Here is a 27,955-nt window from a genome sequence, read left to right on the forward strand (position 1 = left end):
CACTTAGTCACGTTTTTTGCTCACTCACGTTTTTCGCTTACGACTATCGTGCGCTACTAGCACACGACATGACTTCTCGACAGATCATGTCGTGTAAATTAGACACACGACATTATATGTAATGTAGTTCGTACGACACACGTGGATATCGTAAGTGAAAACTGTGCGCACGCGCGTGTGGATGGTCGAAAGTCATGAGATCTGCTAGTCGCGCACGATAGACGTAAGCGAAAATCGTACTAAATATAGTCTCCAGCCTAGGTCTGACATGTCTAAAGCAACTGTGTTTTAAAATCGAACAGAGAAACCGTCCTCCCGTTTATGCAAATCGAACAGGTAGTTCGTTTCTTCCTTACTTTCTTTCCTTTCTATTTTTATTGCTGTTAATTTTCTTCAAGTTCGCGCAAATTACCAGCTGTTGTTGACTATTATGTTACACTGATGCCTTTCTACAGAAAATCCGATATTTTTTCCAACGCAACTGCGCAGTATTTTAACCTGTTAAAGGCCAATAGGCATTGGTCGCAGTATTTTAACCCACATTACCAAGTAACGATATATAGGTGAGGCGGCTTTGCAATACTGATTAGGCGATTAAGGTGACAGGCAGGTGACGGTATTTGAAGGTATAATCAATCTGTCAGTACCATGAAATACTCAAAGGAACTCCTCACAATTGGTTTTTGAGTCTTCTTTGCGTTCCAGTTCAGATCGAGCTGAAATTTGGAATTGTTGGGTTTTGAGGGATGGAGGAAACCGGACAAAGAGCGCAAAAAAACCTCCCAGTTTAAGGTAGAAAACCAACAACATGGAGATATTGGTGTGAAGGCAGGGCTTCCTCCATTGCGCCACACTCCTGTGAACAGCCAATAGCATCTGGGGGGACTGAATGTCAGTACAATAAAAAGCATAACCGAGTCGGCCTCGTCTTGGCTTATGCTAGCTATGGCCTTAGTTGTTGGCCGTGATCTACGCTATTGAAGTGCTTTGCAGGTTCTAGTTTGTTATATTAATTAATATTGCAGTGCCGAACTAATATGCAATGCAAACAGTGGATTTTTCGAAGCGCGAGTTAAAGAAGTAAATTACCGCTACCAAGGTGACATAACCATAACGAATTCTAGTTTGCTTTTGGCGGTCCATGTTTATTCAGGATCAACATGCATATGAGAACCGCTGAGAACCTTCTCTGATCCGAAGACGAATGAATTTTTCAATTAGCCTAGTGCATAATTTAATAGGAAAAGTTAAAACAAACCATAAATTAAACCGGCACAAGCGATAGACAAATCGTTATACCCTAACTCTAACAGATGATACAGCATTCTTTTTGCACTTTGCGCCAATGAATCAATCATCAGGTACAGTTGATTTTAATTTTTCTCAGTTACCAAATATATAAAACAGACGGGTTTAAAACGATAAACTAGACATTGAGATTTTGTATTGAGGCTATCCTAAAAGTTGGCATCTTTGATGATATTCTGGGCAACCATTTAATGATTGAAGACGATATTTCATGTATTTTAACAGTCACTGCAAGCTTCGGGAAATCACTTATCAGTCTAATGAATTTGGATGGAAACAAAGTCTTCGCATTTCAGGACCCACCCGTGAGTCCCTCAGAAATGCGGAAAGCTTGAATAGTCCTGGACTTGCCACAAGTCGTCCTCAGATAACTGAGTTTACTGCAGGAAAGCCACCTTTCTCAAAAGTCTAGAATCGTCCACTCAAAAACAAAATGATCCCGTTAGAGATGACTATTGCAGTCTCTGGATTTAATTTAGAAGAGGTATGACTGAAAAGCAATCGACTGATCGGGAAAACGGTTCTTACACTGGAAAAATTAATGCGGCTTGTGACTTAAATTGGAGAAGAATATCGTATTTAAAAATGGCGGGTAACAATGAATCAAAAGTTAGTAAAATGAAATGTTCTTTCTTTCTTTCGAATTCTATCTACATACGCGGACGAAACTTCAAACAGAGTCTGGAAGTGTATTTTCGGGATCCGGGATTTGACTAAAATACGGTGTAGGCGGGAAAACGCAAAATATTTTGACGGGAAACGGGATTCTGCTGCTACCCTGGAAGCGCGATTCACCAAAATTTGCGTACGGGAGGCGGGATTGTTTGCCTATCTGCCGGGAGTTCGGGAAAATGTAAGTTTTAGCGGCAGATGCGCGGTCCAACAGGCTAGCGTTCAGTAGTGTCTCCTATGAAAGCAAACTACAGTAAAACCTGTATTAAGAGGACACCCTAGGGAAATGCTGTAGTGTCCGCTTAATACAGGGTGTCCGCCTAGTACAGGTTTCGTTAGATAACGTCATATGACGTGTCAGTATAGAGTGACCTAGGTAATGATTATAAACTTGAAACTGTCAAGTAATCAACAGACGAGCACATAGACCGGATGCCAGGATAGAGCACGTGGTGCAAGCTAGACTGCTTGCAGTCCGCCTTTTCTCTTAAAATCCGTCTGGTTCTCAGCCAGCGCGACTGAAAACCACGACCTTATGTTACAATAAGGGATTAGGACCAGACGAGAAAGGCGGCCTTCTTGGGTTTCTCTGGCGATAACTTTGCAAAGAAAAATAAGAGACTGCTCGCAGTCTATCTACATCTTACAATTATTAACTTTTGCAACAATTAGTTTTTTTTTTTTTTAACGAATGGGATTCGGGAAAGTGATGAAAAACAGTGCGGGATGCGGGATTTTCGTGAAAAATGAGAGGGAATGAGGGATCAGGAGCCCTCCCCTCCCCCCACCCCCCCCCCCCCAAACCCTCGAAAACTCGAACTCGGATAACTCGAATTCCTCTCGAACTAAATTTCCTTTCCTTTGATCAAAATTTCACTGAAATTTACCCCGATAACTCGAATTCCCCGCTAACTCGAACTGTTTTTCGTTTCCCTTCATAGTTAATTCGAGTTACCGGGGTTCTCCTGTAATACAGGGCCAACGCAGCTTTCCCTGCTTCCTATAAAAAATCATGACTAGGATACATGCACAGTTTAATCAGGTTGTGCGTTAAGTGATGGTAAAATAGATTTCAACTTGAAAGTCGAGAGGGTGGGGGGAATTGTCGATATTTTGGGACTCCTGAAGGACTACAAACCTGTTTCGGAAGTTGTCGGTAAACATCGGTAAACCTTCGTCTCCGTCCGAAACATTACAGTGACGTCACTGTCGAAATTCGAAGATGGAAGATCAACGGGATCAGGCACGGGACTGAAGATTTTTGTTTCAAATCCGCAGACGGAAGGCGGACAATATCAAAGAGGAAGGGAGGAAGGAAACCGCGCAAAATTAAGTAAACATAGACCGGTTAGAAACATGACCTTGCATGTTCAGTTCGTAAAGCGATGAAACTAGATTAGTCATGTAGAAATCACATGTTTTGTAATGTATTTACTTTTTTCAGCAATTTGCTGAGTGATCAGTTTACATCATGTTGACTGTGGGTCGAGTTACTAATCCTTTCAAGCCCTTTTCCTATTATGTCTGGAATTCCGTTGATGCCTTCCAGTGGATTCGTTAGTTTGAATATGCAAGGCGTGTAATTGTTTGTCAACCAATAACGGAGCGGTAAACATCTTTGCTAAAAACGTGCGTCTTTATCATAGTTTAAAACTGGAGCATGACTTTTTATGATGGATCTCTTGGAAGACAGCTTCTCACTCCTTAAAAATACTGGTGCAAGGTCTTCAATGGCGTTGGGAGATGAATCGTTTCGTGAAAATGTCCAAGAACTGCTTAAACTGCTCTCTGCGATCAGGAGACATTCTACCGAATCTCAGGTCGAGGAATACATGAGTTTGCTTGCTGACAGCTTCGACGATGAGGTCGATGTCGTTGTGGAGGCGTTGGAAACGGGACAGGCTCTGGCTACAGTTCTCTCAGCAATGAAGCTTCATTTCCGGAATTTCAAAATTCAGCTGCATGGCTGCTATGTCCTGTTACGACTTGTGGAGCTATGCCCGAGAATAAAGGGTGAATTTCAAGGCAAACCTGACGACTTAAAGTTTCTTCTGCAAATTATGTCAAAGTACGCTGATAAGACTTGTCAAGTGGTTGGCTGTAAAATTATTTCCAATTTGTGCACTTCTACAAGGACAAGACGAGATGCTGTTTCAAATGGAGCAGTAGGTTCTGTGCTGTATGCTATCAGCCAGTTTGGCGAAGAGGAAGAATTTTACATTCCAGCGTTTGAAGCGTTAACTTGTCTCCTTGCAGACGACCTGAAAGTTAAGGAGAACTTCATAAACATGGATGTCCAAAATTCACGGAAAAAGGCTTATCGTATGTTAGTAGATATCATGGAAAAGTATACAAATTCAGGTAAGCTTTTTTTTAATGTTAGAAAAGTTCCTCTTTTTCTTGGAAAGGTAAAAGATACAATATAAATATAGAAGCATGAAATACTATACAAGTTGACATGATTAAAGTCCAGAATGGTCTCCATAGCTTGACCTCAATAAAGAGATCTTTAAAGGAAGAGGAATAGTCTTCCTTACTTTTTAAGGTTATTTGTATTTTACTTTATGCTGTATATACTCTGTGTTGTTTTCCCTCCACCCGTTAACACCCTTTTGAGTTAATCATGGGGTATAATTGATTATCTAAACAATAAACATTTAAGCAAAATGTTTGCACAGCCTCACAAATAGACACGCCCGAGTTGTTCAAAAGGTGAATAACGCTATCCACTGGACAAATCACTATCCAGTGGATAGCGATTTACGCAGGTTCCTAGTGGATTTCGCTCTCCACTGTTTGAACAACTGGGAGGGTGTTGGGAAAATTCAAGACACTTCATTTGGGATTCGCATCAGTTTCGAGAGAGCTCCCAACCCGTTGAGTGTTTATATGAGGCTATCAAACACAGAGAAAAGAAGCAGTCCATTGTTTTCATGAATAATTTAATGAATTGACAAAGTGGAGCACTACTCTACGTTACAGGTACTGATGAAAGGAAAATACTTACTAGTTGAGAATGTTGTACATGTTACAGGTCAAAATAATATGCTAGGTTGATTCTCTATCTCCTTTGTCTCCTAGCCCTACAGGAAATTGAGAATCAGCCTGAGGATTTGACCTGTGACATGTATGCATAATCAGTTCTTGTCATGCAGAAAGATGTCATCAAAATACAGATTTTTGTTGCTCTCCGTTTATGTTGCGAATTTTCAATTTATTGGGCCATCTTGTGAACTTTCCATTTTTTTCAAATCAAGCTTAGATATGTTAGGTTATGATATGACCCTAACCCTAACCCTGGTTTACTTTTGCCTATTTGGTGTTGGTATATGCCACTAGCTCTTTTTGGGAAATCTAATTAAATAGATTGAATCTAATTAGATTAATGAAAGTGGTATTAACAACTTGCTCCAGTCTCTCCGTCCTGAAACTTTCATAATTACATGTATGATGAGTTATTTATTTTATTCTTTTTAATGATCTCTTAATCTTTTTTCTTTATAATTATTTTCCCTCCACTTCTGCAGCTTTTACTCTTACTCTTTTAATCTTAGGCTGTAAGAAAGGGGGTGCTTAATGGAAATTAATATTATTTTGCATTAAAGAAATACATGTTACTGACCAAGCATGAAGTTAAGATGACTGAGTATTGGCCATGCAAGGTCTTTTTATATTTTTAGGGACAGAGTCAAAAAGAAAGAGGCCAGTGTCCAGCTATGTTAACGGCACTATTGTGGTCTCTAAAAGGTTTATTATATCGCCAAAAGATTGCACAATATGAGGGAACTAAGTAGGCAATTGGTAGCAGGCAAGATAACGCCATCTGCTTCATCTTGTCCAACTTTAATGTAACTATTCCTTGCTTATTATGATTTGTCTTTTTGGTTAAAGGAGAAATCCAAGAGCGAGGAATTCAGCTGATGTGTGTTCTTGCAGCTTCAATAGCAAACTGTCGGATCATTGTAAAGGGGAGAACCTTTATTGTGGCTTTAGAAGCTATGAAGAAGCATAAAGAATTCCTTGGTGTACAGGCTGCAGGCTGCCATCTTGTGAGGCTTTTAGCAGCTCTAGAGCCTCACAGAGAGATTCTTGTTCAACAGAATATTGTTCTTCTTATCCTGCGGGCCTTACGTCAGTTTAAAGACAGTATTGATGTTCATATTAATGGTTTTGCTGCTTTAGTTCAGCTAACAGAAGCACTAGCAGACAAAGTGCATGACAGTAAGTAACTTATTGTAACTTTCCAGTTGTACGTCCCGGGTGAGGGTTTTTGTGTTATTTGTTTTTGCTTGTATCCAACTGCGGGGCTTCAAAGAAGTGTAAAGGCATATAGAAAACAAGAATGCTCTCAGAAGCATTGAGTCATTGAGTCTTGCTTGCTTGGAGCCCAGAGGGACGGGGTGGGTGGGGGTACTTTAGGAACTTTTGGGTTGGGATATGCAGCTTGGACCCTGGAACCCTTAGCCTATACCAGAGCTAGTTCAGCTGAATTTTGCCTTATACTAGACTAAATTCCCCAAATCCCCCTATCCTAGAGTAGCAGCTTTTAGGCTGAGTTGCCTAAATTTAAACTTGCCAATTTGATGTTTTGATATTTTTGAGTGGCAATTCCCAGTTTCTCTAGTCTAGACTAAAATCTTTAAGCAACTGATAACTTGCCTGGTAAATGATACCCTATTCTAGACCCAAACTCTCTGATTTATATACCCTATCCCAGAGTAAACTGCTTCAAAACCATACCCTTCACAGCGGTACATACCTATATAGCCCATATATGGCATTACCACCTCGGGGCTTGGAGATAATTTTCTTGTCAGCTGGTTATGCTACTTTTTGGATGGGAATCTCTAAACAGCCTACAGGTATCAATGGATTGACTGGATATTCTGCTCTTTATAATTTGTGGTGATATATTCGCCGAATGCTTATTAGCTTTGTGGCATTTATTTCAGTTACGAGGATCAATGCCTCTGTCTTCTAAATGCCGCCTATCTATTAAACATCCCTGCTTGGGCTCCTAAAATGAAATAAATGGGCAGGACATCTATTAGATCATTTATGGTATTTAGTAAGCAGTATTCGTTTCCTCAAGGAATACAGAACTACAGCTGGGCACAGGAAGTGTTCACTGCCATGACAAGGCATTGTGACAAAACAGAAGTTCTTCGCGTGGCATGTCAGGCACTGAAAGAGCTGATTAATGTCTACCCGGAGGTGCTTGACAGGGTCGGCGATGAACCTGATGATGACACTATTCCTCTGCATCGCTGCTGTATGGCTGCACTAATGATGCACTTGGATCAACCAGAGCTGTGCCAGGATACCTGCCAAGTCTTGGCATCCATTGTCAATTGTTCTAGCTCTCTACGTGAGGTATTGACAAATTCAGTAGTCTAGCCTCAACTTTTTTCAAAATTGACTGTGGCAACCTGAAATAATATTATAAAATGTTTGTCAGACAGAAGATACTGGTCACCAGAAAAAAAGAAAAAAAGAGGTTTTATGTATACCGTATTTATTCAATTAACTGCCCTGGGCGCTTATTAAATTTTTGGACCTTGAGAGTGGGTGCTTATTTGAGGTGGGCGCTTATTCCAGGCTGGCGATTGTTAAATTTTCACCATTTTCGGCAAGTGTAGTATGTTTATTTTGCAAAAAAACAGTAAATAGCAATAACGAAACGCGAAGATGTAACAAGGGAAGGTTTCTGTAAACTAGCCCTACTCTGAGGAAAATTCCGTCTTCAGGGAAGTCTCTTTATATTAGTACTTATTCAATTTCAATCTCATTGTCACCCAAGTGGGTGGGGTGAGGGTGGGCGCTTATTCGAGGCCGGGCGCTTATTAACTTTTTCTGCCTTTAGGATGGGCCCTTATTCGAAGTGGGTGGTAATTTGAGGTTGGGCGCTTATTCGAATAAAAAATACGGTATTTCATAAGTAGTAGAACAAAAATTATCAACATGGCTATCCAACTAATATGCAATCAAATTTGAAGGCGAATGCGAAGGGTGAAGAAGAAAATTGTAAAGAAAATGGAGCATATATAATATCCCATGCTCTGACAGTAACTAAAGAAAGACCATAAACACTAAGTCATAAAAACATTACAGCTTGGCACATTTATATCACTGAACACACATCGCCAAATTGGCGACTTTCACTCCAATTTTAATAACCAATTTTTTTTCTACTTACCCTGGAAACTAAAACAGTGGCAGCTTTAGAGTGTTGTTGTTGTCCTCCGCATTATAGTCATCATGCAATTAGAAATAGGCCTTTTGCAATAGTTGGTCACTTGACCAACTTTCTGTAAGCACAAAAATAGTTTTTTCTAAAAAAATTAATTTTGCATGAACTGTAATGTAAGTTTTCAGCTGTATATCTCCAAAGTAGTGATTGTAATGGCTGCTAAAAACTAAAAGGATTTGTGTGTGAAAAACGACTCTTGGCACCCAGTTAATCCACTTGTATAATGGAACCTCGATATAATAAAACTCTGTATAATGGAAAGTATTTCGAACTATTTTTCATCCCAGTAATAGTAAAATATGTGAAAAACAACCGCCTTATAATGAATATGTGATACAGCAAATGCATTTTGCAAGACTCAAGGACTTTTGTTACATTGAGTTTCCACCATGGTACAAAAAAGTCCTCTTGAATTCAGATCTTCCGGTTTACTTGATGGCTCTATATACTAAAATAGTGTTCAAAAGTCAGTAGATGTCATATTGTCTCTTTTATGCTTTTAGTCATTGATTTCCAAAGGACTGCATTTTCATGTTATCCGTGCAATGATACATCATGAAGACGAGGCAGAGGTTCAGCGATGGGGCTGCAAAGTGCTGCTTGGATTGTCTCTTTCTGGCAGTGGTCATAAGGAACTTATGATTCACGTTGGAGTATTATCTCTGGTCTTCAACTGCACTCAAAGGTACAAATAACATTGATTATTAATAACTTGAAGCAAACAAAGATTAAGGAGATGCGTAGGAAGCAAGAACTGAAGTTCAAAATGAAATTCAGGTTAGAATGGTTTCTACCTTGCTCGATTTTCAATTTCCTTTTTCCCCAAACCCTAATAATATTATTCATGATTCTGAAGGATGAAGAGACAAAAGAAATTGAAAATCAAACTACGTGTTAGCTGAAACCATTTTATTCTGGGCCGAGTTGTTCAAAGCTGGGTTAAGATAACCCAGGGTTAGTACGAGGTTTGAATTAAGATTGAAAGCTTAAAAAGCAATTCAGTTTTAATTCTTTTTGTCCACAAGTTGATGATTGGAAGCTCTAAAAATAAGAGAGAAAATTATCTGAGAAAATGCTTTTGAACACAAGAAAAATAAACCAGGGTTAAATTTAACCCCGGGTTAAGCGCTAATTGGCCTTCGAACAACTGGGCCCTGAATTTCATTTTGAACCGCAACATCCATGACATAATCTCATTCGTCCAGTGGCTTACTCCTTAAGGGAAAATTATGTATTTTTACTGATTTCTTTTGAGTATGTAAGACCTGAAATAAAATCAATGTGGGTAAGGTAAGGTAAGCATAACATCTTTGTTGATTGGAATTATTTTTAAAAGCAATAAATACAGGTGTCAGTTACCTGTTTGGTTGCCGTGCATTTCACCTGTTCAACAGAAAGCTGTAAGTGTGTGTTTTTGCGTGAGAGGTCACAGCACTAATTTCTTTGGAAGAACTGAAATGGAATCAACTTGGTAAGGTACGCTTAACATCCTTGTTGAGTGGAATCTTTTTTTTTTTTTTTTTAATAAAAACCATCAAGTCGATCAAATATCTCTTTATTTGAGATTAATCTAAATATTCAAGAAGCTAACTATCCTTGGAAGGAGCTAGAGACTGCATTTTTACTGATAGTATTGTAAGTTACAGTCAAAACATGAATTTTTAAACTTTCAGTTTAAAACACGTTATGTTTAGTTTATATTTTCTCCCTGAAAGGTTTGAAGATAAAATCCATGTACAAGAGGAAGCTATAGCACTGATTGCTTGTTTAGCAACAGACATTGAACTTGTCTGGCATCAGTGCGCAGTTGAAGGAATCCATGACGTGATTTTGAAGGCCATGAGCACCTTTCCAGATGAGAAGTCATTGTCTGAGATCTCATTGGAGGCTTTGGGTATGTCAATTACTTGTTTACTTATGACTGGCCTAGCCTAAAAAAACAGCACTGACATTTCGAGACACCATAGTTGGTTTCCCTACGAAATAACACCTTATGTGGAGAAATTCCATACTGATCGCAGGTCACCACCCAGATTTAGGTAGTCCTTCTGATTGGTTGAAGCAAATTTTAAACCAATCAGAAGCACTACTCATTTCTGGGTTGTGAAATGTCATCAGTATAATTATATATATGGAATTTCTGTTTCTCAGACATCATTTCAAGGAGAAACCAGTGGTGACATCATAAAATGATCAGAGGGATCAATTTCAAAGTTTGGTGTGCAAAGCTAGCTGCCTTAGTCTTCTCTCTGGTATTAAACAATGAACATCATTTAATCATTTGGTGACTGTTAATAAAAAATTCTTTATAACAGTCTTGACTTGTAAGTACACATCATCTTTGCCACTGTAGAATGCACCAATGGAAAGGAAGGCCCTTTAAGTTTTTTCATCCAGTAGCCTCTTCAAGGCTGTTTTTTGCCAAAATACACTTGGATTGTATGTTCTCCAGTGCATGACCTTTCTCCTAAAAAAAACCCCATTCTTGTGCACAGACCTATCTTAGAATAACAGCCATCATCACCTTGATTCTTTCTCTGGGACATTTTGCTGTAGTTTTTAATTTAGGAATTTCTTTTTTTTCCCTAGGTGTGCTTTCTGCGGCGCAGGAAATTCCAGAACTGCTGGTTTCAAAAAGTTCTGATCACAATGGTGTGGAGACCATTATTAATGCAATGAGAAGGCATAGTGCTGAGGTACCGATACAACAGAAAGGTTGTATTCTAATTCAAGTGTTGGCGCCATTGTTGTCTGATGATCAATGCCAAATGGCGGTATCAGCCATCATTGATGCCATGTATAATTTTTCAAAGGACAGAAACGTGCAGGTGGAGGGTTGTGTGGCCATGTTTGTCATTGCTCAGATTGATACAGGAAAGAGCGAAATGTTAGTGAACAATGGCGCACATGAAAGACTCTTCTCCATACTGGAAGAATTTGATGAGGACCCAGAATTGGTTTATTTGGCCGGTGAATGCATTTGGTATCTTGGCTGGGAACGGGATCTGAAGCAGTCGATGTTGCTGTCAGCATGCGCTGATGGACTTTTGAAAGGAGCCGACTGTTTGATAAGAAAAGGAGCTGATGTTAATGCTGGTAATGGAGTAAAAACTCCTCTTTTCCGTGCTTGCGAGAATGAAAGGGAAGAAATGGTGAAGTTTCTGTTAACTCAGGGAATAACAGATGTGCAATCTGCCCTCACACTTTCACTTGAAATGGGTTATGGCAATATTGTGGGTCTACTTCTTCAACATCTTGGTCATGACAAAAAAGCTGGAATCATCGCTTTTAGTGGCCTCAATCTGGGCAATTTGGAACCGGCATGGATATCACCTTCTCTTACTGGCCACAAATACTCTCCTCCAGTCCTTGGTGCTGGCTGGACTGATCATCTTGAAGACGCACAGAAAGCAATGCAGTTCAGAGCGCGTTTGAGTAGAATGTTGTCAAGTGAAGATTCGGAAGATGCCCTCAACGATTCGTGGAGCCCTAGTGAAGCTGATTTGGATTTGGAACTTGTGAGCAACACTTCAGAGGGAGTATTTAAGTCGTCTAGCCTTGAGTCCATCCATGACTCGGATTCAGATGATCCATGCTCTGACAAAGAGTTGAGTGTTCCAGAGTTAACTAACGAGACTCCTGTACGATCTAGAAGTATCAGTGGAGCAACCTTCCCTTTCAGTTCGCTTGATCCCCGCGTCGTGTCACCCTACTCAGAAAAGAACAAAGTCATTTTACCTAGAAGTGCACACAGTAGGTCATTTGATGAGCAACTGCCTGGTGTCCAAAGGCCAACAGTACAAAGACGCGCCATCAGTGATGTTACCCCACCCTTTGCTAAACAAGACCCTTTTTTGTGTGTGCCTAGTACGAGTACGGATCCAGTACACCGAAGTTCAAGTCCCAGGCTAGCTGAGGGAATCCCTGAGTATGACGAAGATGTCCAAGTTGGTGCCTTCAGGATGCCAGTTCGTAGCTATGTCTACAGGTGGGAGAACTTCAGAGAAACTCAATCATTAAGTGGCAGCTATGACAGTGCCAATTTTTGGCCTCTTGGGAGAAGAACAAGTTCTGACTTTGGGTCGCGACAAAGGAGAAAGCAGTCAATCCAAGCCATTCCTGCAAATCCAACAGTTCGATTTATTGACATTTCTGGTAATAACATAGAAACCCTGGACACGATTGCAAATGCAACAGATGAACTTCTTGCATATCTAGCCAAAGTTGAAAAACTAGATCTCAGTCGCAACCAGCTGTCACGTTTCCCAGTTGATTTATGTGAGGCAATGCCTATTTTGGATTGTGTAAATTTAAGCCACAATGCATTTTCAGTGTTTCCTTACTGTCTTGTTGAGAAGGCAGATGGTCCGAAAGTCAGAGTTTTAAATCTGTCACACAACAAGATAAACTTGGAGTCACATCCTCCGAAGGAGAACCCAGAGGAGAACTGGGAATATACGGTATGGCTTGAGAGCTTAAACTTGTCGCACAATGAATGCAGCTATCTTCCGAAGTGGTTGGGGAATTGTTTCCCTGCCCTAACCCACCTGTACCTGGTGGGAAATGACATCAAGAATCTGCCAGATTTACCTTTAAAAATGTGGAGACTTAAAACATTAGACCTGTCAAATAATAACCTGACAGAGATTCCAGCTCAATTCTTGCAGGAATTTTTCTCTTTAGAAGCACTCGTGGCTTCAAATAATTGTCTCACTTCGTTGCCTGAAAAGATCGCTTCTTCTTTGACAAATTTAAAGACTGTTCGACTAAACAACAACAATCTCGGCGAGTCGAAGTCGCTGAAGAATCAGTTTTCAGTCCCACGTTTTCTTCTTGCCCTTCCCAATTTGAAAGTTCTGGACCTTTCCAGCAATAGTATGGAAGACATTCCACCTCCAATCTCTTGGTCTACACAGCAACTGAAGGAACTTGTGCTCGCCGATAACAAGATACGAAAGCTGTCTCTGAATGGTGTGGAAAAGTGGGCTTTTCTCGAGAGGCTCATCCTAAGTGGTAACAACTTGAAGCAAGTGCCCAAAAGGATTGGTGAGCTGACATCACTTACTTCGCTAGATTTGAGCCGCAACACAGGAATCACGCATTTGCCAGATGAAATGGGAAGGTTGACTAATCTATGGGATCTTCAGTTGGTTGGCCTTAAGCTTGATTTGGATTCAGCTATTCTAGAGAGCAAGGCTAAGGAGCTCATCGAGTTCCTTCATTCCAAGCTTAAAAATTCAATACCATATTACCGTATGAAACTGGTGGCTGTTGGCCGGGCTGGTGTCGGAAAAACAACCTTGTTGAACCAGTTGCAAGACCTGGATGGTGCGCCAAGACCACATCGTGACATCGAAGTCAGAGACTGGGTCGTCAGAGACCACAAAGCAGAGTGTAAGACATGTTACAGGAAAGGTGTGAGCTATGTCATTTCCACGTGGGACTTCAAAGGCCGAGACGACTTGCACAGTGCTTTTCAGTGCCTCCTGTCAGTGCGCTCTTTGTTTCTGGTGATTTATGATGTTAGCAAGGGTGTCAGGGAGATCGATGCACTCAGACCATGGCTACTCGACATAAACGCGCATGCCCCAGATGCATCAGTCATGCTTGTGGGTACTCACAAAGATAAAATTCCAAGGGATCAGGTTGATCGCTGGCTAAACGAGATCAAAGACCGAGCCCTAAGCGTTTGTGCTGGTCCTGGCTTCCCCCAAGTCAAGATTCATGTCGTGCTGGACTGCACGCAGGAGACGTCTGGAGTCGAAACGCTGCGGCGGAGGATTATGCAGCTCATTACAAGATGCACGTGCAAGGGTCATGCCTTGATTGGGCCGATAGTGCCAGAGAATTTTATCCACCTTCAGGAGATGATTTTGAGCCACGTTCCAGAACGTGAGCTGCCCATCTTTAGAATGGCCAAAATACGTAAGCTTATTCAGGAGAACAGGTTAATTATGGATGATGTTGAGATTGAGCAGGCCATCAGATTCATGAGCGAAGCAGGTGAGCTCTCTCGTATCCTGCGAGCAAGCTCTTCAATTATGGCGAGTGAAGAGAGCTGAGACAGACTGAGCGAGCGAGCGGCGAAGCCGCGAGGGGCGTCTCCTTTCATGTGCGGCTCTCGCGTGACTTCTCGCGACTCCCCCAAATGGAGAGCTTGCTTGTAGGCTAGGTTTCTCGGAAAACCTCATGTTGTAATGCACATAGGTCAAATTCAAGCACCATATTCTCTTTTTCTGTGCGGCTCTTTTGTGAAATACGTTGTCTTGTTTTGTTACCCCTCCAATCTTCCACAGTACCTGCATTGTAGATTTTCTAAGTTTATTTTTGGTGTCTACCAGGAGTGCTTGTCCATATTGATGATCCAGCCTGCCAGTTAAACGATCTTCTTTTCGTTGACCCCAAGTGGCTGTTCCATCTACTGGCTGATGTAGTGACAAGAAGGTACAGTAAAAACACCAATGCCATCCTTAAACGGGAAGAGCTGGAGGAAGCACTGATTCACGATGGAAACGGAGAAACGAGACTGCCTTCAGAGTTGATACCAGAAATGATCCGGTAAGCACCCCTGCAAAGTTTCAAATAACAGTTGGTCATTGGAAAATGTCCGGCTAAAGTTGGCTTGTGCCCCCACGAGATTTTAACCGTGGTCGGAGATGCTGTCCGGAGTAAGTTAAAGGAGCTGTGTCACGAAATTCAGCCAAATTAGGAAATTACAAAATGCTCGTTAAATTAAGAGAATCATAAAAATAACCGCTTAAAACTTAAAAGGAAGGTTAAAATAACACAACAGAAACAACAGATGCCACGGATGGGCAAAACTGAAGAAGATTGAAACGGGTTGAAATTAGGGTTTTTGAAAACTGTTAATGCTTGCAACTTCAAAAATAATGCTCAGGAGACGTATTTGTTTGTCACGGATCTCTGATTTTGTCATTGACATGTAATTTCTTTCCTTACTTTAAGGGCGAGTGATTGGCAAAATTCAACAAAATTAACTGGACTGCCGTGACACAGCCCCTTTAATAGGGAGCTTAAACAAAGACGTTTAAGAGCGACGCACGTCAACCGGAAGTAGACTGTTTACATTCTTGGGTACAGATTTTGCCCAAATTTTTGTTCAGTTAAAAAAAGAAGTTTGGAAGAAGAAATTTGGTTGCGTCAAGGCATATTAGAGAGCTTTAGATTCCATGACGAGGACGACTACAAGGCTACAAAGTTTTCTCGCCTGTTCTCTAAAAATAGACACCCCGGAAAGCTTCATTGTACTTTTTTTTTTCACCACAAAAATTAGCACGCTTGTTTCCGTTGAAGGAGGTAAGCCCCCTCCCGATAGCTAAATTATAACATTTCTAACATTTGATAACTTGTTTTCGCCACTACGACATTCTTGCTAAAACTCGTAGTAGAATGACGACGGCTACCGCATTTTCCGCCAAAATGACGTTGGTTCGCGCGCGCTCACCACTTAGTATTGGGAAAATCTCGTTCTCGTAGTCGTCCTCTTCTCAGAATCTAAAGCTCTCTACTGCGGCGGTCAAAAACGCCTTTGCTTAACATCCCTATTATCTGTTGTCTTACAACGTTTCCTTGTTCTCAGGCTTCTTCAATACTACTGTATTGCTCTGCCACTAAGAGACAACACCTACCTCTTACCATCGTTGCTCAGCACTAAGCAGCCGCCATTAAGGATGCCGCAGACAGATGCTCGGGCATTAGTGCAACGCCTCTACAAGCTGGCCTATCTACCTCCAAGTTTCTGGCCGCGTCTCATCACCAGAGTTCAAACCTTTGTGATCAACTTGTACGCAGAGCATAAAGCCGTTCTTGAAAGTCCACGAGAACCACAGGTTACACAATGGAGTGAAGGGATTCATGTTTACTGGTCAGACCAAGCTTTCTTTGTTATCTGTCATGGTTTGATCAGGCCTCAACAAGACACTGTCCAGATTACAACTCCAAAAACAAAGCATGGGGCCAGAATTCTTTCCCATGTGGTGGATCATTTGGATTCTTTGTTCGAGGAGTGGTTTTCAGACTTATGGTGTAAGTGTTTTCGGAGTTTTAATTTCAGTTCAGTGGACTAGATGGTAGATGCGGACGTTAAACATGCAGAATGTGAAAGTTCGATTTGGATGAAAATCATTGTAGTTTCAAAAAGACCGCAGAACTTGTCAGTGTAGGCTGTTTACACAAGTGACTTGCCGTAAAACCTCTGTTAAGCCCCTAGTCTGCTACACAGCCGTTTTAAGTGTCGTCACGCAACGCTCCTCCCCAACTAGTGGGGAGGAGCGTTGCGTGACGACCCTAAAAACGGCTGTGTAGCAGACTATTAAGCCCCCTGCTAGTAGCAGACAGAGAAGGCGAAAGATTGTTGTCAAGGCGCTCCAATTCCTCTTTAAATGAGGGGAATGACTGTCTCACATAGATACTGCACCTAATAGGGTGCAGTGACGCTCAGTACTAAAGATTTCTGATCGATGATACCGTTTGAATGAATACAGTCTTTCTTTAATTAGTTTGATTGTAAAAGTAAAGGTTTTAGAGGAGAGGGGGATTAATTTTCATCCCCTCTTAATGGAAGCTTTTCGGTAGTGTGATCTAATTAACAATTATTCCACGAGGGCGCGTTGGATATGAGATGATAGACAGCCAACGAGGCGCCCAGCGCCTCGTTGGCTATAATCATCTCATATCCAACAAGCGCGAGTGGAATAATTGTTTTATTAAAAACGCCCACAAAATCTCGTTGAATCTCCCCGACTAGAACAAACCGGAAAAGACAACGGACTTCCGCTATTCACATGTCACACGTCTATCAAAACTGTCAACGCGCCAACGGACTCGCCTGAACTGCATGAATGAAAAATCAAAACAATGTAGCGATGGACATTAGTTTTTTAGAAACTCGTCGGGATTCTAGGATTTTACACAGCTTAACAGCTAAAAAAAACCTGGCAGATAATGTGAAGGAAAAGAATTTTTAAGTGATAGCCGTCGAAATTACTGTGAATTTGGATTTTCGGTGCATTTATAAAAGTAAGAACAACGGAGAAAAAACTATTACCTCGGTCGTTTGTTATGAAGTTGTTTGAAGCCACAAGCTGGTTTTGCTGAACGAGGTGAAGAAGCTACACTGCCGCCTCGATTGCTCTAGTGAATGGCTGTATAGCCTGTATTTGTAGCTGGTTACTTGTGATTTGTATTCTTGATGTCGGATAAACAAGCCGCAGTTATCTATCGGCGAGTGACTCGATCGGCGAATGGCTTCGCGATCATGAAGAAACAACACTTGTCTTCTTTCGTAGCTGGTCAAGGTACTTTAGTTCCATGTGTTTTCATGTGTTTTTCGACAAACAAACACGCTCTTGTGGCTTTTTTGGTTGTTTTTGTCTTTTTTCTTTCGATGAAATTGCATTTCTAGTATTCTAAGAAATGAATCAAAACAATTTGCTTCGGTCTTCGGGCGCCGTTACTTCGCGAAAAAAAATCTCAGCTAGCTTCCAATTTTAAACTGACGCGTACACCGACCATATATGGAGAGCATGGTATAATAGCTCATATACCATAACGGCTAAGCCAATCAAAATGCTAGAATTGCATTATCCAATGATTCAGTTTTTAATAAAGTGTTGTATATACTAAAACAGTGGATAGTGTTTTTCGCGCGCTCTTATTGGCTACTCAATCAGTGAATATCCTGCACTATTCACTGATTCACCTCCAGTTCCTCCGAGCGAGCAACGCCAAACTCGCTTAAGTCGCGAGCAAAATGCCTTCCCAGTTTGCTGCCGTAAACAAACAAAGAAATTTCACGACTAATCAAGCAAGCTGTTTCCGAAATACACGAAGAAGGTGACGAAGTTCGGATTGGAAGTTTTAACAGGTAAAGCTTTGTCTTTTTGGCACGAATTTATCGATAAAACCGGTGAAAAAGTTTTTGTTTACAAATGCAAATTAAGTTTAAGTCTTGCTTACTTTATTTAGTTGAGTTGTTCATAAATAAGCTTAAAACTATATTTAATAATCATTTTTTATAAAATGATTTTAAATACAAAAAGAATTCACAACTCCTTTTGAAGAAATTTCCCGCAAGAGCTAAACAAATGCCTTCAAAAGTTTTAATTGTCGGCAAAAAAAAGCGACGGCCGCGGCCGCCCGGTCATTACGCGCCAAAATTGTAATCGTTGGCAACAGTATTTGAGTTAAAAATCGTCATTTTTGTGCTCAATTATCTCACTGTTTTAGTATATACTAAAACAATTATTCACCTCAGTGTCGGTGGTTAGTCATGGATATTTACCTCACTGCTTCGCAGTTCGGTAAATATCCAGGACTAGCCACCTCCACTTCGATGAATAATTGCTATATAGTTTGCAAATCGATTTTGTATTCCTGGGTCCCCTTGAGACATGCACCTCTTTTCTTCTAAGTTGACATTTCTTATTTTGCAAGCATTTGTTTTCTAGGTTTACGGTCGTCCAGCTTATTCCAATTTTATATTCGACCCAAAAACAAATCTGTCGATCATAATCGACGGTCCTTGTGTCAAACGTCTTATGCTCTTGATAATACAAACATTAATATTTCATGTATAGGGTATGTGAATTGTAAACTATGACAGTTGAGAGATTAAAAAACTGGCAGAAACGGTTCACAACCACTAGTCATTTCTTTGAAATATGAAAATAAGGTAACGGTTACAACATTCCCGTTCGTGAAGGTTCAAAACAATGGTATTAAAATTGTCATTTAAATGCATCGCATTTGTTTATTCACTTATCTTACCCGCAGACTAATCGGCCATTTCCGAGTTCCAAAAATTCTCATTTTCAAAACGAGGCTATGTACTAAACCTTTGCAGTGAAATGAGTTTTATATGCATGAAAATAAAAATCATTTCAATATCAATGGCTTCGCAATTAGCCTCGCCTTGAAACAGAGGCATGGGGTAGCCCTGAAATGGTCTATTGTATCATCAGTGTCTTTTGCATGACTTTGATATTACGGTTACGCAATTACTCTTTCAGGCGGTGTGGATCCCCAAGACGGCCGTCCGCTTGTCCGAAAGGAGGCTCTGTGCCCTTTCTGCCAAGGTGATAGAGCTCATGCTTTCTCTTTGGAGTCCATATCCCAGTCAACCGCAGACGAGTATGTAATGTGTCCAAATACCAAGTTACTGGTCGACATGAGACAAATAGCACCAGATGTTGTCATGGAAGATGTTGGAGAACAGTTCAGAATTGAGGATAGCAAATTGGTGCTGGATATAGCACGTTCGTCGAAGCTTGGTGATGGCGCTTTCGGGGCGGTGTACAGGGCATTGTACGATGGAAAGAGCGTTGCTGCTAAGGTGTGTAAATAATTTTCAATTCTAAGTTCTGCGTCAGTTAAGGGTCTCTTTAGGAGATAGAATAAAGTTCAGATAAAATGCCCACTGTGATTGGCTGAAAAAGCGTGTTTTTGAGACTATAAAACAGGAAGCTAAAGCTGTGTCTAGTCTTCATCCATCTGCCAATAGTTTGTTTTGAAAATGAGAAAGTAATGCGTGGGAAAATTAACGGAGTCTTTATCATAACACGAATAAAGAAGCCTTGTCTGTGCTCTGTTCTGTTGTACAACACTTAGAAAGCGGCTAGAGCAATCAAGATGTAGGAAGAAACACTCAACTTCGTCTCGTTTTCCCACTTGTTTTTTCTTTCGTGCTCTAACCTCTTCTTAAGTGCTTTACAACGGAACAGAGCACAAGGCCTCTTTGTTTGCTTAGGAAGGCCCTCAACGTAGCTGTCCAAACTCTTGTTGAGTAAATCATCTCAACGTTCCAGAGCACTGATTCACCTCAAGACAAGCTAAACCTAAGTAGACCCCTTTAATAAGACTGCTAAAGAACACGCATCTGAAGCTTTTATTTGCTTTCGTCAGTCACCTTTCCAAAGCACGGGCATTTTTTATTGCGGGCGATAGGGGGAGCCCACAATCCTAATCTCCAGGTTGCTATTACGAAGCATCGCAGGTATGTAGCCAGCGTTCGTTTGGACTTCCATTAAGAATGAAGAGAACGCAATTTGATCACGCGCGTTTCGAACTTCTATCCCTCGTTATCTGATCAGGCGTGTTTTGACTATCTGACACGTGAAACCTACGTAAAGCACAGCGTTGGAGCAAAAGAGGTTTGACCTTCGATCGTTGTTGCCCGCACTCTGTAACCTTTGGTTATTACTAGTTTTCTAAGAAAACATATTATTATTTTTTAAGCCAGATACTTTCATTGAAAGACCGCCTCACTGACCATAGAGTTCCAGTAGCGATGAGCATAAAGTTTGTTTTTGAATTGTGAAATCACAAGCAAGCGGTTAGACCACCTTAATCCGATTCTTGAACGATGTGAACAACTTTCCCCAGCCGTTACTATAAAAAAGACGTCAAACGTCTTCAAAATAGGATCCCCCATTGTAGAAGGCACCTCTAGGGACGTTTGTACTTTAAAATTTTCCACTCTTAGCTTTTCACTCACATATCAAGTTAAGGTGAATTTATTTGGCACACTAAATTTCCCATCTGTGGACCAAATCCCATTGTTTTACCATTCAAATGAAACCTCTGTGGCCGAACTGTTGCATAGTTCAAGGTACTTTTTATGACTTTACAAAAAGAAATTCGAACTTTTTGACTTCTATAAAAATTTTCTTTAGGTGTTTCATTGCAAAAATGAGACTATTCCTCACCGATTGTTACGTCAGGAAGTCATGTTCTTGCGCAATTTACGTCATCCAAGTATCATTAACATGGTAGGAGCGTGCATGAAGCCCTGGGCACTGATTATGGAGTTGGCGCCGCTTGGGTCTTTGAGTTCGTTGCTAAACAATGGACAGGCTCTGAGCAGAGGGATCCAACACAGAATCGCGTTGCAGGTACTGTCCGTGAATATTGCGAGGTTTAAAGTAGATAGATCACTTGTTCACTTCCTTACTTTTGCCCAATTTCATTTATGGTTTACCCGTATATGGAATTTCTGAATCTGATCTTAATATTATACAGCACTTTTTAGATAGATGTCATAAACGCCGTTTTATTTCTTACCCCGTTTCAATTGAGGATCTATTAAAGAAGCAAGACTGTAAAATTTTTAAGGAAATAACTTCTATAAATAATTACCCGCTAGCTCCATATATTCCTTCAAGGAAAGTCTGTTCTTATAATCTCCGTAGAAAATGAATGTGCCCGTCTAAAATTAATACTGAGTGTTTCATATCTGCCTTTGTAAATAGACTAATTTTCAAACCCAACCTTAGTACAGGATAGTTAGCATTCTATGATTACTTTATTTATTTTATTATGTTTTACTCCATATTCATAAACAGTTGTAACATAGGATATGTATCTTTATGTTGTGAGAAATTAAGACCCATTATTATTATCATTATTATTATTATTATTATTATTATTATTATTATTATTATTATTATTATTATTATTATTATTATTATTATTATTATCATCATCATCATTATCAAAGGCGGTAGTCAATGAAAACATGCCATTTAATTACTGGGAAATATTTGTGTTTTTTAGTAGGACTATACGCCTATTACCCCTGGCCTATTAGGAAGTTAACCCTTTGACGGCCGTGCCGGCCAAAACCGGTCGTACAAGACTACTCTGCTTCAAAACATTGCAACTTTCTCAATCGCGCGAACATTGCCTTAACTGTCAGTACAATATCCTTCAAATCGCTTCTTGTAAGATATCACCTTTTGAATTGGACAAGAACACTGAAAAATGAAAAACAGAAATCATCCGTGATCGTTGCAAAACCAAAAGTCAACATTCACGGTAAAATTCAGTCGTTGTTCTTGCTTAGAAGTGACTTTTTTTGTTCTTATTCGTTTCCCGGGCCGAGCTACAGCCTTTTATTCTAGTGCATCCTGGCCTTGCCGCGATTTTCATATTTAGACTAAGTCCACGGCCACTCCGACCTACCACAGAAATTTCGCGCTTGTTGTGAGTTTCAGTGGTCGCAAATTCCAAGATATGCCGTGGTAGGTCAAGAAATTCATCAGTAGTCGAGTCCCAAAGCGACTTCGTTTCGGAGCCGCCATTTCTTCAGTTCCACGAGCAACAAGCCAAATTCGCAAACGAAGTACATCGCCTTACTCACTTCTTTGAGAAAGGGGACTCTTAGCTTCCGTCAGGCTTAATGATGCCCATCAGGCAGCCACTAATCGCATACAAACCATACTTGAGCCGTTATTTTAGCAAAACGAAGCAAAATAAGTACGTCAGAATGACGTTTTCAGAAAACATGAGCCTGCAGTGACTTACATTTTAAAACCAGCATCTCTCCACCTTAAGCAAAAGAGCTCTCTTGATTGTTAGACAACCTTTTTCCTATTCATTTATCAAATTGCCAGTGACCATACTTTTCTTTACTTCAGGTAGCAGAAGGCGTGGCGTTTTTGCATCGTCACCTGATCGTCTACCGCGATTTGAAGCCACACAACATTCTCATATTCACCCTGTCCCTTGGAAACTTGATCAACGCCAAGATTACAGATTATGGCATTGCTCGCTATGCCACTCTCTGTGGCCTTAAATCAACTGAAGGTATCGTCCCTTTTCTGTGATTGGGCACAAGAACTGAAGACCCTAAGAACCTGTAAGAATTTGAAAAAGGTTCTTATTTTCTTAAAAAGGCTCTTATTTTCTTGAAATCTATAATAACAAATTCTGTACACTTGGGCAAATAAGATAACTCAACTTTCAGGATCCTCTTTGGAAACATAAGTGCCTTATCACCCCAACTGCAGTGTAATAGTATGCATATTTTATGTAAGGAATAAGCTGAATAACACTCAATACTATTAGTTACAATCTATTCTTTTTCTTCAGAAAATTAGAACCTTTTTAAGAACCTGAATAGCCTAACTTTTATTTCGTGCAATTTTGTGTAAGAACCTATTTAGATTAATTTGGGAAAATGCGGGTTCTTACTCGGAGGGTTTTTTCTGTATCCTTGTGTATCCCAATAACCTGTGAACAGGTTGTTGTCCCTCCCCCTTCTAATGTTGGCCTCGAACTTGGACAATTCCACGTAAAAACCATATTACAAAACAACATAAGGAGAGAGAAAGACGGGTATCATAGCAGTGTGACACAAGTTGGTTGTCCCTGATTGTACTAGAGCTTCGTTCTATACCCGACATGAGATATAACATGCCAGAATCGAAAGCACGAGGAAAACAACAGGAAAATTTTTATCTTCATCTGAAAAAATAGCCGATGTTTTGCGAGGCTATCACTGGTTTCCCCGCGAAACGACGTCTGGGAAGACGAGTGCAGAAATCCCATACTGATGACGCTTGTGCTTGTGCTAGCGTCTAGGCGGCTTTCTCTTGAGAAATGAACAGTCTCATGCTTGTCTTTGGGCTTGCGTCTTAAGTGGAAACCAAGTTTTCGTTTTGATAATATCGTTGAATTCATAAGTGTTGGTCTAGAGCTAAAACAAATGCCCCATGTAATTAATGTGAATGCAATGATCATTACTTCAATTCATTCACATTCGTGGCTCGTACATGATAATTTAAAATACTTTTACTACATTTATTGCTTGCTAGGGAACATGTAAACCAGTACACTAAGCTGCTCCAGTGATGGCTCATTTGGTTGTGCAAAGCACCGGTAACGCGCGCGGAGGTCTTAGGTTCGAATCTCGCCAAAGCCAATAATTTCGTACAGGCTTTTTTTGGCGATAAACAAAAAAATGCCTTCGAACTGCGATGATCCTTCTCGAATTGCAATATTACAGCGCATAAAAACGTTACGATACGACAATCTTGATTACGTTTTTTTTACTTCGGCTGTTCTCAATATAACAGGTACACCAGGATACCGAGCCCCCGAAGTGGCCCGAGGTGACATCGCCTACAACACAGAGGTGGATATGTACTCTTTCGGCATGTTTCTTTATGAGCTTGTTACGGGCGGTACCAGGCCATTTGAGGACCTGCGCTTCCGGCACGAGCTCGACGCGGCCGTGTTGAAAGGTCGAGCACTGGATCCCATCACTTGTTCACCTTCCTGTGCCCCGTGGCCGGATGTAGCAGATCTTATTGCACACTGTCTTGAGCCTCACCCGAATAGGCGAGCGACTGCTGAACAGGTAACCGCCAGCTGCTTCACTCTAGCGGCTCTTTACTCCAAGGAATTGACAATAGAGAGATTTTAAATCACGTTTATGGCGTGGTCTGTTTTAAAGAAGAGCCCAGTATGGGAAAGTCGATTCTAACGACAAAGCTAAAAAAAAAAAACAGGAAATGTTGACGTTGACTTGGAGAAGTGCTCATTAAAATTAAAGCGAATTAACGTCCAAAAGGGGTTTATCTCTGACCACAGGCACAAAGGTATTTAGTGCACTGCCATAGTACCTCCGAACAAAGGGGCCGTTTTGATAGAGTTAGGGATGTAAAGTGGATAGCTTTCTCGCAAGAAAAATACGTAAGAGGACAAAGTGAACGAAAGTACGCCGTTTACAGCGACATGTGAATTGTTTTGTGTTATTCAGATAAGTTTAGCGGGAAGGCAGCTCTTTTTTGCAGGATGTTGCAAAAATGTTTCACCAATTTATAGATTACTGTTTCTAATTTATAGATTATTGTTTCTTGTTGTTCCTTAAGGCGTATTCTCGTTTGTGTGACCCTGAGCTCATATGTCTCAAGCGTGATATTGCAGTGTGCAAAGGACAGACAGTGGAGTGCATGGCTGTTCGACACTTTCTTGAAAATGGTGCAGCGAAAGTGGAAGTGTGGATGGGCAGTGGACAGTCAGATAGCGTGAATGCGCAAGTTACAATCGTCGATCTCTCCGAGAAAGGAGTCGAGGTACAGTCCAACGAAAAGCCTGCGAATACAGCCCTCTCTCCTCGTTCCTCGTCGCAAGGAACGTTTCGTCGTCTTTCCTGCCGCGAGGAGAGAGGAGAGACGGCTGTATTTATATACCTCCACGGTGATTGGTTGAAAAATCTCGCCCCATTTTCTCAACCAATCAGAATTGGAGCCAAAACCAATCTTGACTTGCTTACTGGCATTCTCACTGACGCATTCTCTCGATTAATTCGAGATGTGATTGGTTAAGTCGTTAAGTTGTGTTGTTGTTTGCAATACAAATGACTTCGCCGGGTTGTGTTATAGTTTAGTTTTAGATGTTTATTCAGTTTTTTGCTTAATTTTTTCATTATGTCCTTAAAATGGGATTTTTTTTAAGCTTGGTAAGCTCTAAAAACTGTTGGTAGGAAAGCGAATTTAGTCAGTTGTGTGCAATGGACTGTTGATTGGAATTTTTAACTCACTATTTAGCCTCTTTGTTCTTTTTCCCCAGGGCTGCACGGGCACATTCGTCAAAGACAGACGAGTGAAGAGCATCGTAGCAGTGGATAGCGATATTGTCCTAGCTGGTACACAGTCGGGCAAGATTTGGGTGTTTGACGCCGTCAACCACAAATGCATGTTCTCCCAACCTGAGCTTCCTCACGCAGTCCTTTGTCTTAGGCACTACAAGGAGCAATGTAGTGGCGTGAATTTAGTGCTCGCTGGGCTAGCCAACGGAAAGCTTGCGGCGTATGATGCTAAAGGTGTCAAGATGGAGAAAGCGCAACCGAAGCTTTACGATTTGTGTTGCAGTAGGTTCGAAGATGCCTCCTGCCATGAGTGTAAAATACATCCAGTGGCTTGTACGGCTGTTGGGAAGAAGAGGTTATTCTGCGGCTGCGGTAACGAAGTAGTTGTTCTCAAAGTCAATGAAGCTGGCGAGTTAGAAATTGAGCGTCGATGGACTGTCGAGGACAGACATCAAGGGCTTGTTCTTAACATAGCCGTGGGGTCTACTTATGTGTGGACTTCGACTCGCGATAGTCCTATCATAGAATGCTGGGATTTTTCCAAGGGCAAGTTTTTCAGTCAAGTGGATTGCATGGCTATTCTCAAAGACGCTGGTTACGTTAGCGATCCACGACAAACGCGAGTACTCAGCCTTCTTCTCTCGCACAAGACTCTGTGGGTTGGACTGGGTACTGGTCACGTGATTCTTATAGACCCTGCCACGCGGAAGCAGTTGAGCATGATTCACAGACACGTGTCCGCTGTGCGGTGCCTGTGCCTTGCGGACTCACATAACCCAGAATTAAGTGACCAGAAGACATCTCTGGTGCTGTCAGGTGGTATGGGTTTTATTGAGAGACCCGGATGCGAGCGGAAGAAACCTAACAACGAATTTGGATACGGAATAGCTTGGGAGGCTGACTTCACGGAGCAGGCCAAAGACTTGGAGAGCCACATTCGCAAGAGGCGTGAACTCACAGAAAATAATTAGAACTTTGTACTTAAAAAGGCGTTCACTTTGAAATGGTTGGAAAACGTGTGCGATGGTCTTTACTGAATATAACCTGTAACCCCTGATAATGATCGACATGTAGATTCGCCATAGCATACCACGGTTTAGTCAAATATTCACGGTAAGGGTTAAGCAAACTATTTTTTTTTTCAACCAAAGTTGGGATCAAAGTTTGTTTCCAATTGTAACACTGGTTGCAAGTGGAAAAATTAATTCTTTGCTCTTTTTTTTTGTACACTGCTACATCATAAGTGTTGTTGTTGTGGGTTACAGATCGGTTTCTTTTACTTCTTTGTTCTTTGGTTTGGGTTACTGTAATTTCACGTTTCATTATTTTTAGTGGAACAGGTTTTCATTTTCTTGCCAAAACTATTTTAAATTGTATAGGAAGAGTTAAGTCAGTATTGCCCTGGAGCAGGAGCCTATCATGCTTGCCTGCCTGGAGAGATCTTTTAATTGGCGATTTTACGTCGTATATTTTGATTTTTTGCATCGGTTATTCGGATAATTATGATGATTTGAAGGCTTATTTGTATAAACGTGATTTGTTGAAAGGTTCGATTTGCAGATCGTGTTAAATGTTTTAGTCACAGTCTTATTGTAAATACTAGGAGAAATAACTGTTGTACAATTAGAACTGGTAAAAACGAGCAATGCTACCTCCTTTAACATATGAGAATGTAGAGATTGTTTTGAAGTGAGACAACGAACTAAACGTATTGTGATTGGTTGACTTTGCGCAACTAAAACAAAGATATATTTATGACTATTTTAATTAATCCATAAATCGGAAAGAAATAGCCAAAGTTAGGCCATTTGCTAAACATTTTTGGAGACTTGAAAATCCATTCTCGACTACTGTGATCAGATTGGGTAGAATATTTATGACAAATTAATAGCGTAGAATCTGTAAATTTTGCAAATTTTAGGATAATCATTTCCAAGAAATAACTATATAGATCGAGAGTATGTAAAAGGTAGAATTACTTGAAGTTTTCGTAAAACGAAGAAGTTCGTCCAGAAGCAGAAATTAATATATCAGTAATTGTAAAAACATAATTCAAAGTAGTTACAATTACAAATTGCAGAATTTGGAGTCGTATCCAGAAATGGAATAAAGATGTTTCAAAAAACTGAGAATTGAGTGAAGTTGAATGATCTGTTCAGGTAGTTGTAGATATCATAGTAAGGAAAATTACACCTGGCCTCAGCTCGGCCATTTACAATCGGCCTCTCTTGGGAAAACATATCAATAAAGTTACTTAACCGAATCTTATTTATTTTACATCGCTGATGAAGTTTGAGCGAATTGTATTTAATTTTTTTGCCCTGAGTTGTGGA

General features: G+C 40.6%; 1 protein-coding gene across 4 annotated transcripts; it reads left to right on the forward strand.

The window, feature by feature from the left end:
- Positions 1–3,363: 3,363 nt before the first annotated feature.
- LOC140935691 (leucine-rich repeat serine/threonine-protein kinase 2-like) lies at positions 3,364–27,870 on the forward strand. 4 transcript variants are annotated; one of them, XM_073385259.1, is made up of 14 exons: positions 3,369–4,341; positions 5,872–6,201; positions 7,073–7,353; positions 8,734–8,915; positions 9,946–10,124; positions 10,820–14,233; positions 14,572–14,788; positions 15,831–16,276; positions 19,261–19,583; positions 20,923–21,171; positions 22,666–22,834; positions 24,106–24,389; positions 24,904–25,107; positions 25,604–27,870. In XM_073385259.1, the coding sequence occupies exons 1-14, from the start codon at positions 3,651–3,653 to the stop codon at positions 26,591–26,593; spliced, it is 7,959 nt and encodes a 2,652-aa protein (XP_073241360.1). In that variant the 5' UTR covers positions 3,369–3,650; the 3' UTR covers positions 26,594–27,870. The 4 variants fall into 4 exon arrangements, with proteins under 4 accessions (XP_073241362.1, XP_073241364.1, XP_073241360.1 ...); XM_073385260.1 differs by having other exon boundaries at positions 3,370–4,341; positions 20,923–21,141; positions 25,604–27,869; XM_073385261.1 differs by lacking the exons at positions 24,904–25,107; positions 25,604–27,870 and having other exon boundaries at positions 3,364–4,341; positions 22,666–22,886; positions 24,106–24,245.
- The last annotated feature ends 85 nt before the right edge of the window (positions 27,871–27,955 follow it).

Source organism: Porites lutea, chromosome 4 (assembly GCF_958299795.1).
Source record: "Porites lutea chromosome 4, jaPorLute2.1, whole genome shotgun sequence".
Taxonomy (NCBI): Eukaryota; Metazoa; Cnidaria; class Anthozoa; order Scleractinia; family Poritidae; genus Porites; species Porites lutea.

Excerpts from the sequence above, each read along its gene's own strand:
- LOC140935691 (XM_073385259.1), top strand. The coding sequence starts at position 3,651 with ATGATGGATCTCTTGGAAGACAGCTTCTCACTCCTTAAAAATACTGGT. Across the intron at positions 6,202-7,072 it reads AGCAGACAAAGTGCATGACA|GAATACAGAACTACAGCTGG; the intron begins GTAAGTAACTTA and ends CGTTTCCTCAAG. Across the intron at positions 14,234-14,571 it reads CAGATTCATGAGCGAAGCAG|GAGTGCTTGTCCATATTGAT; the intron begins GTGAGCTCTCTC and ends GGTGTCTACCAG.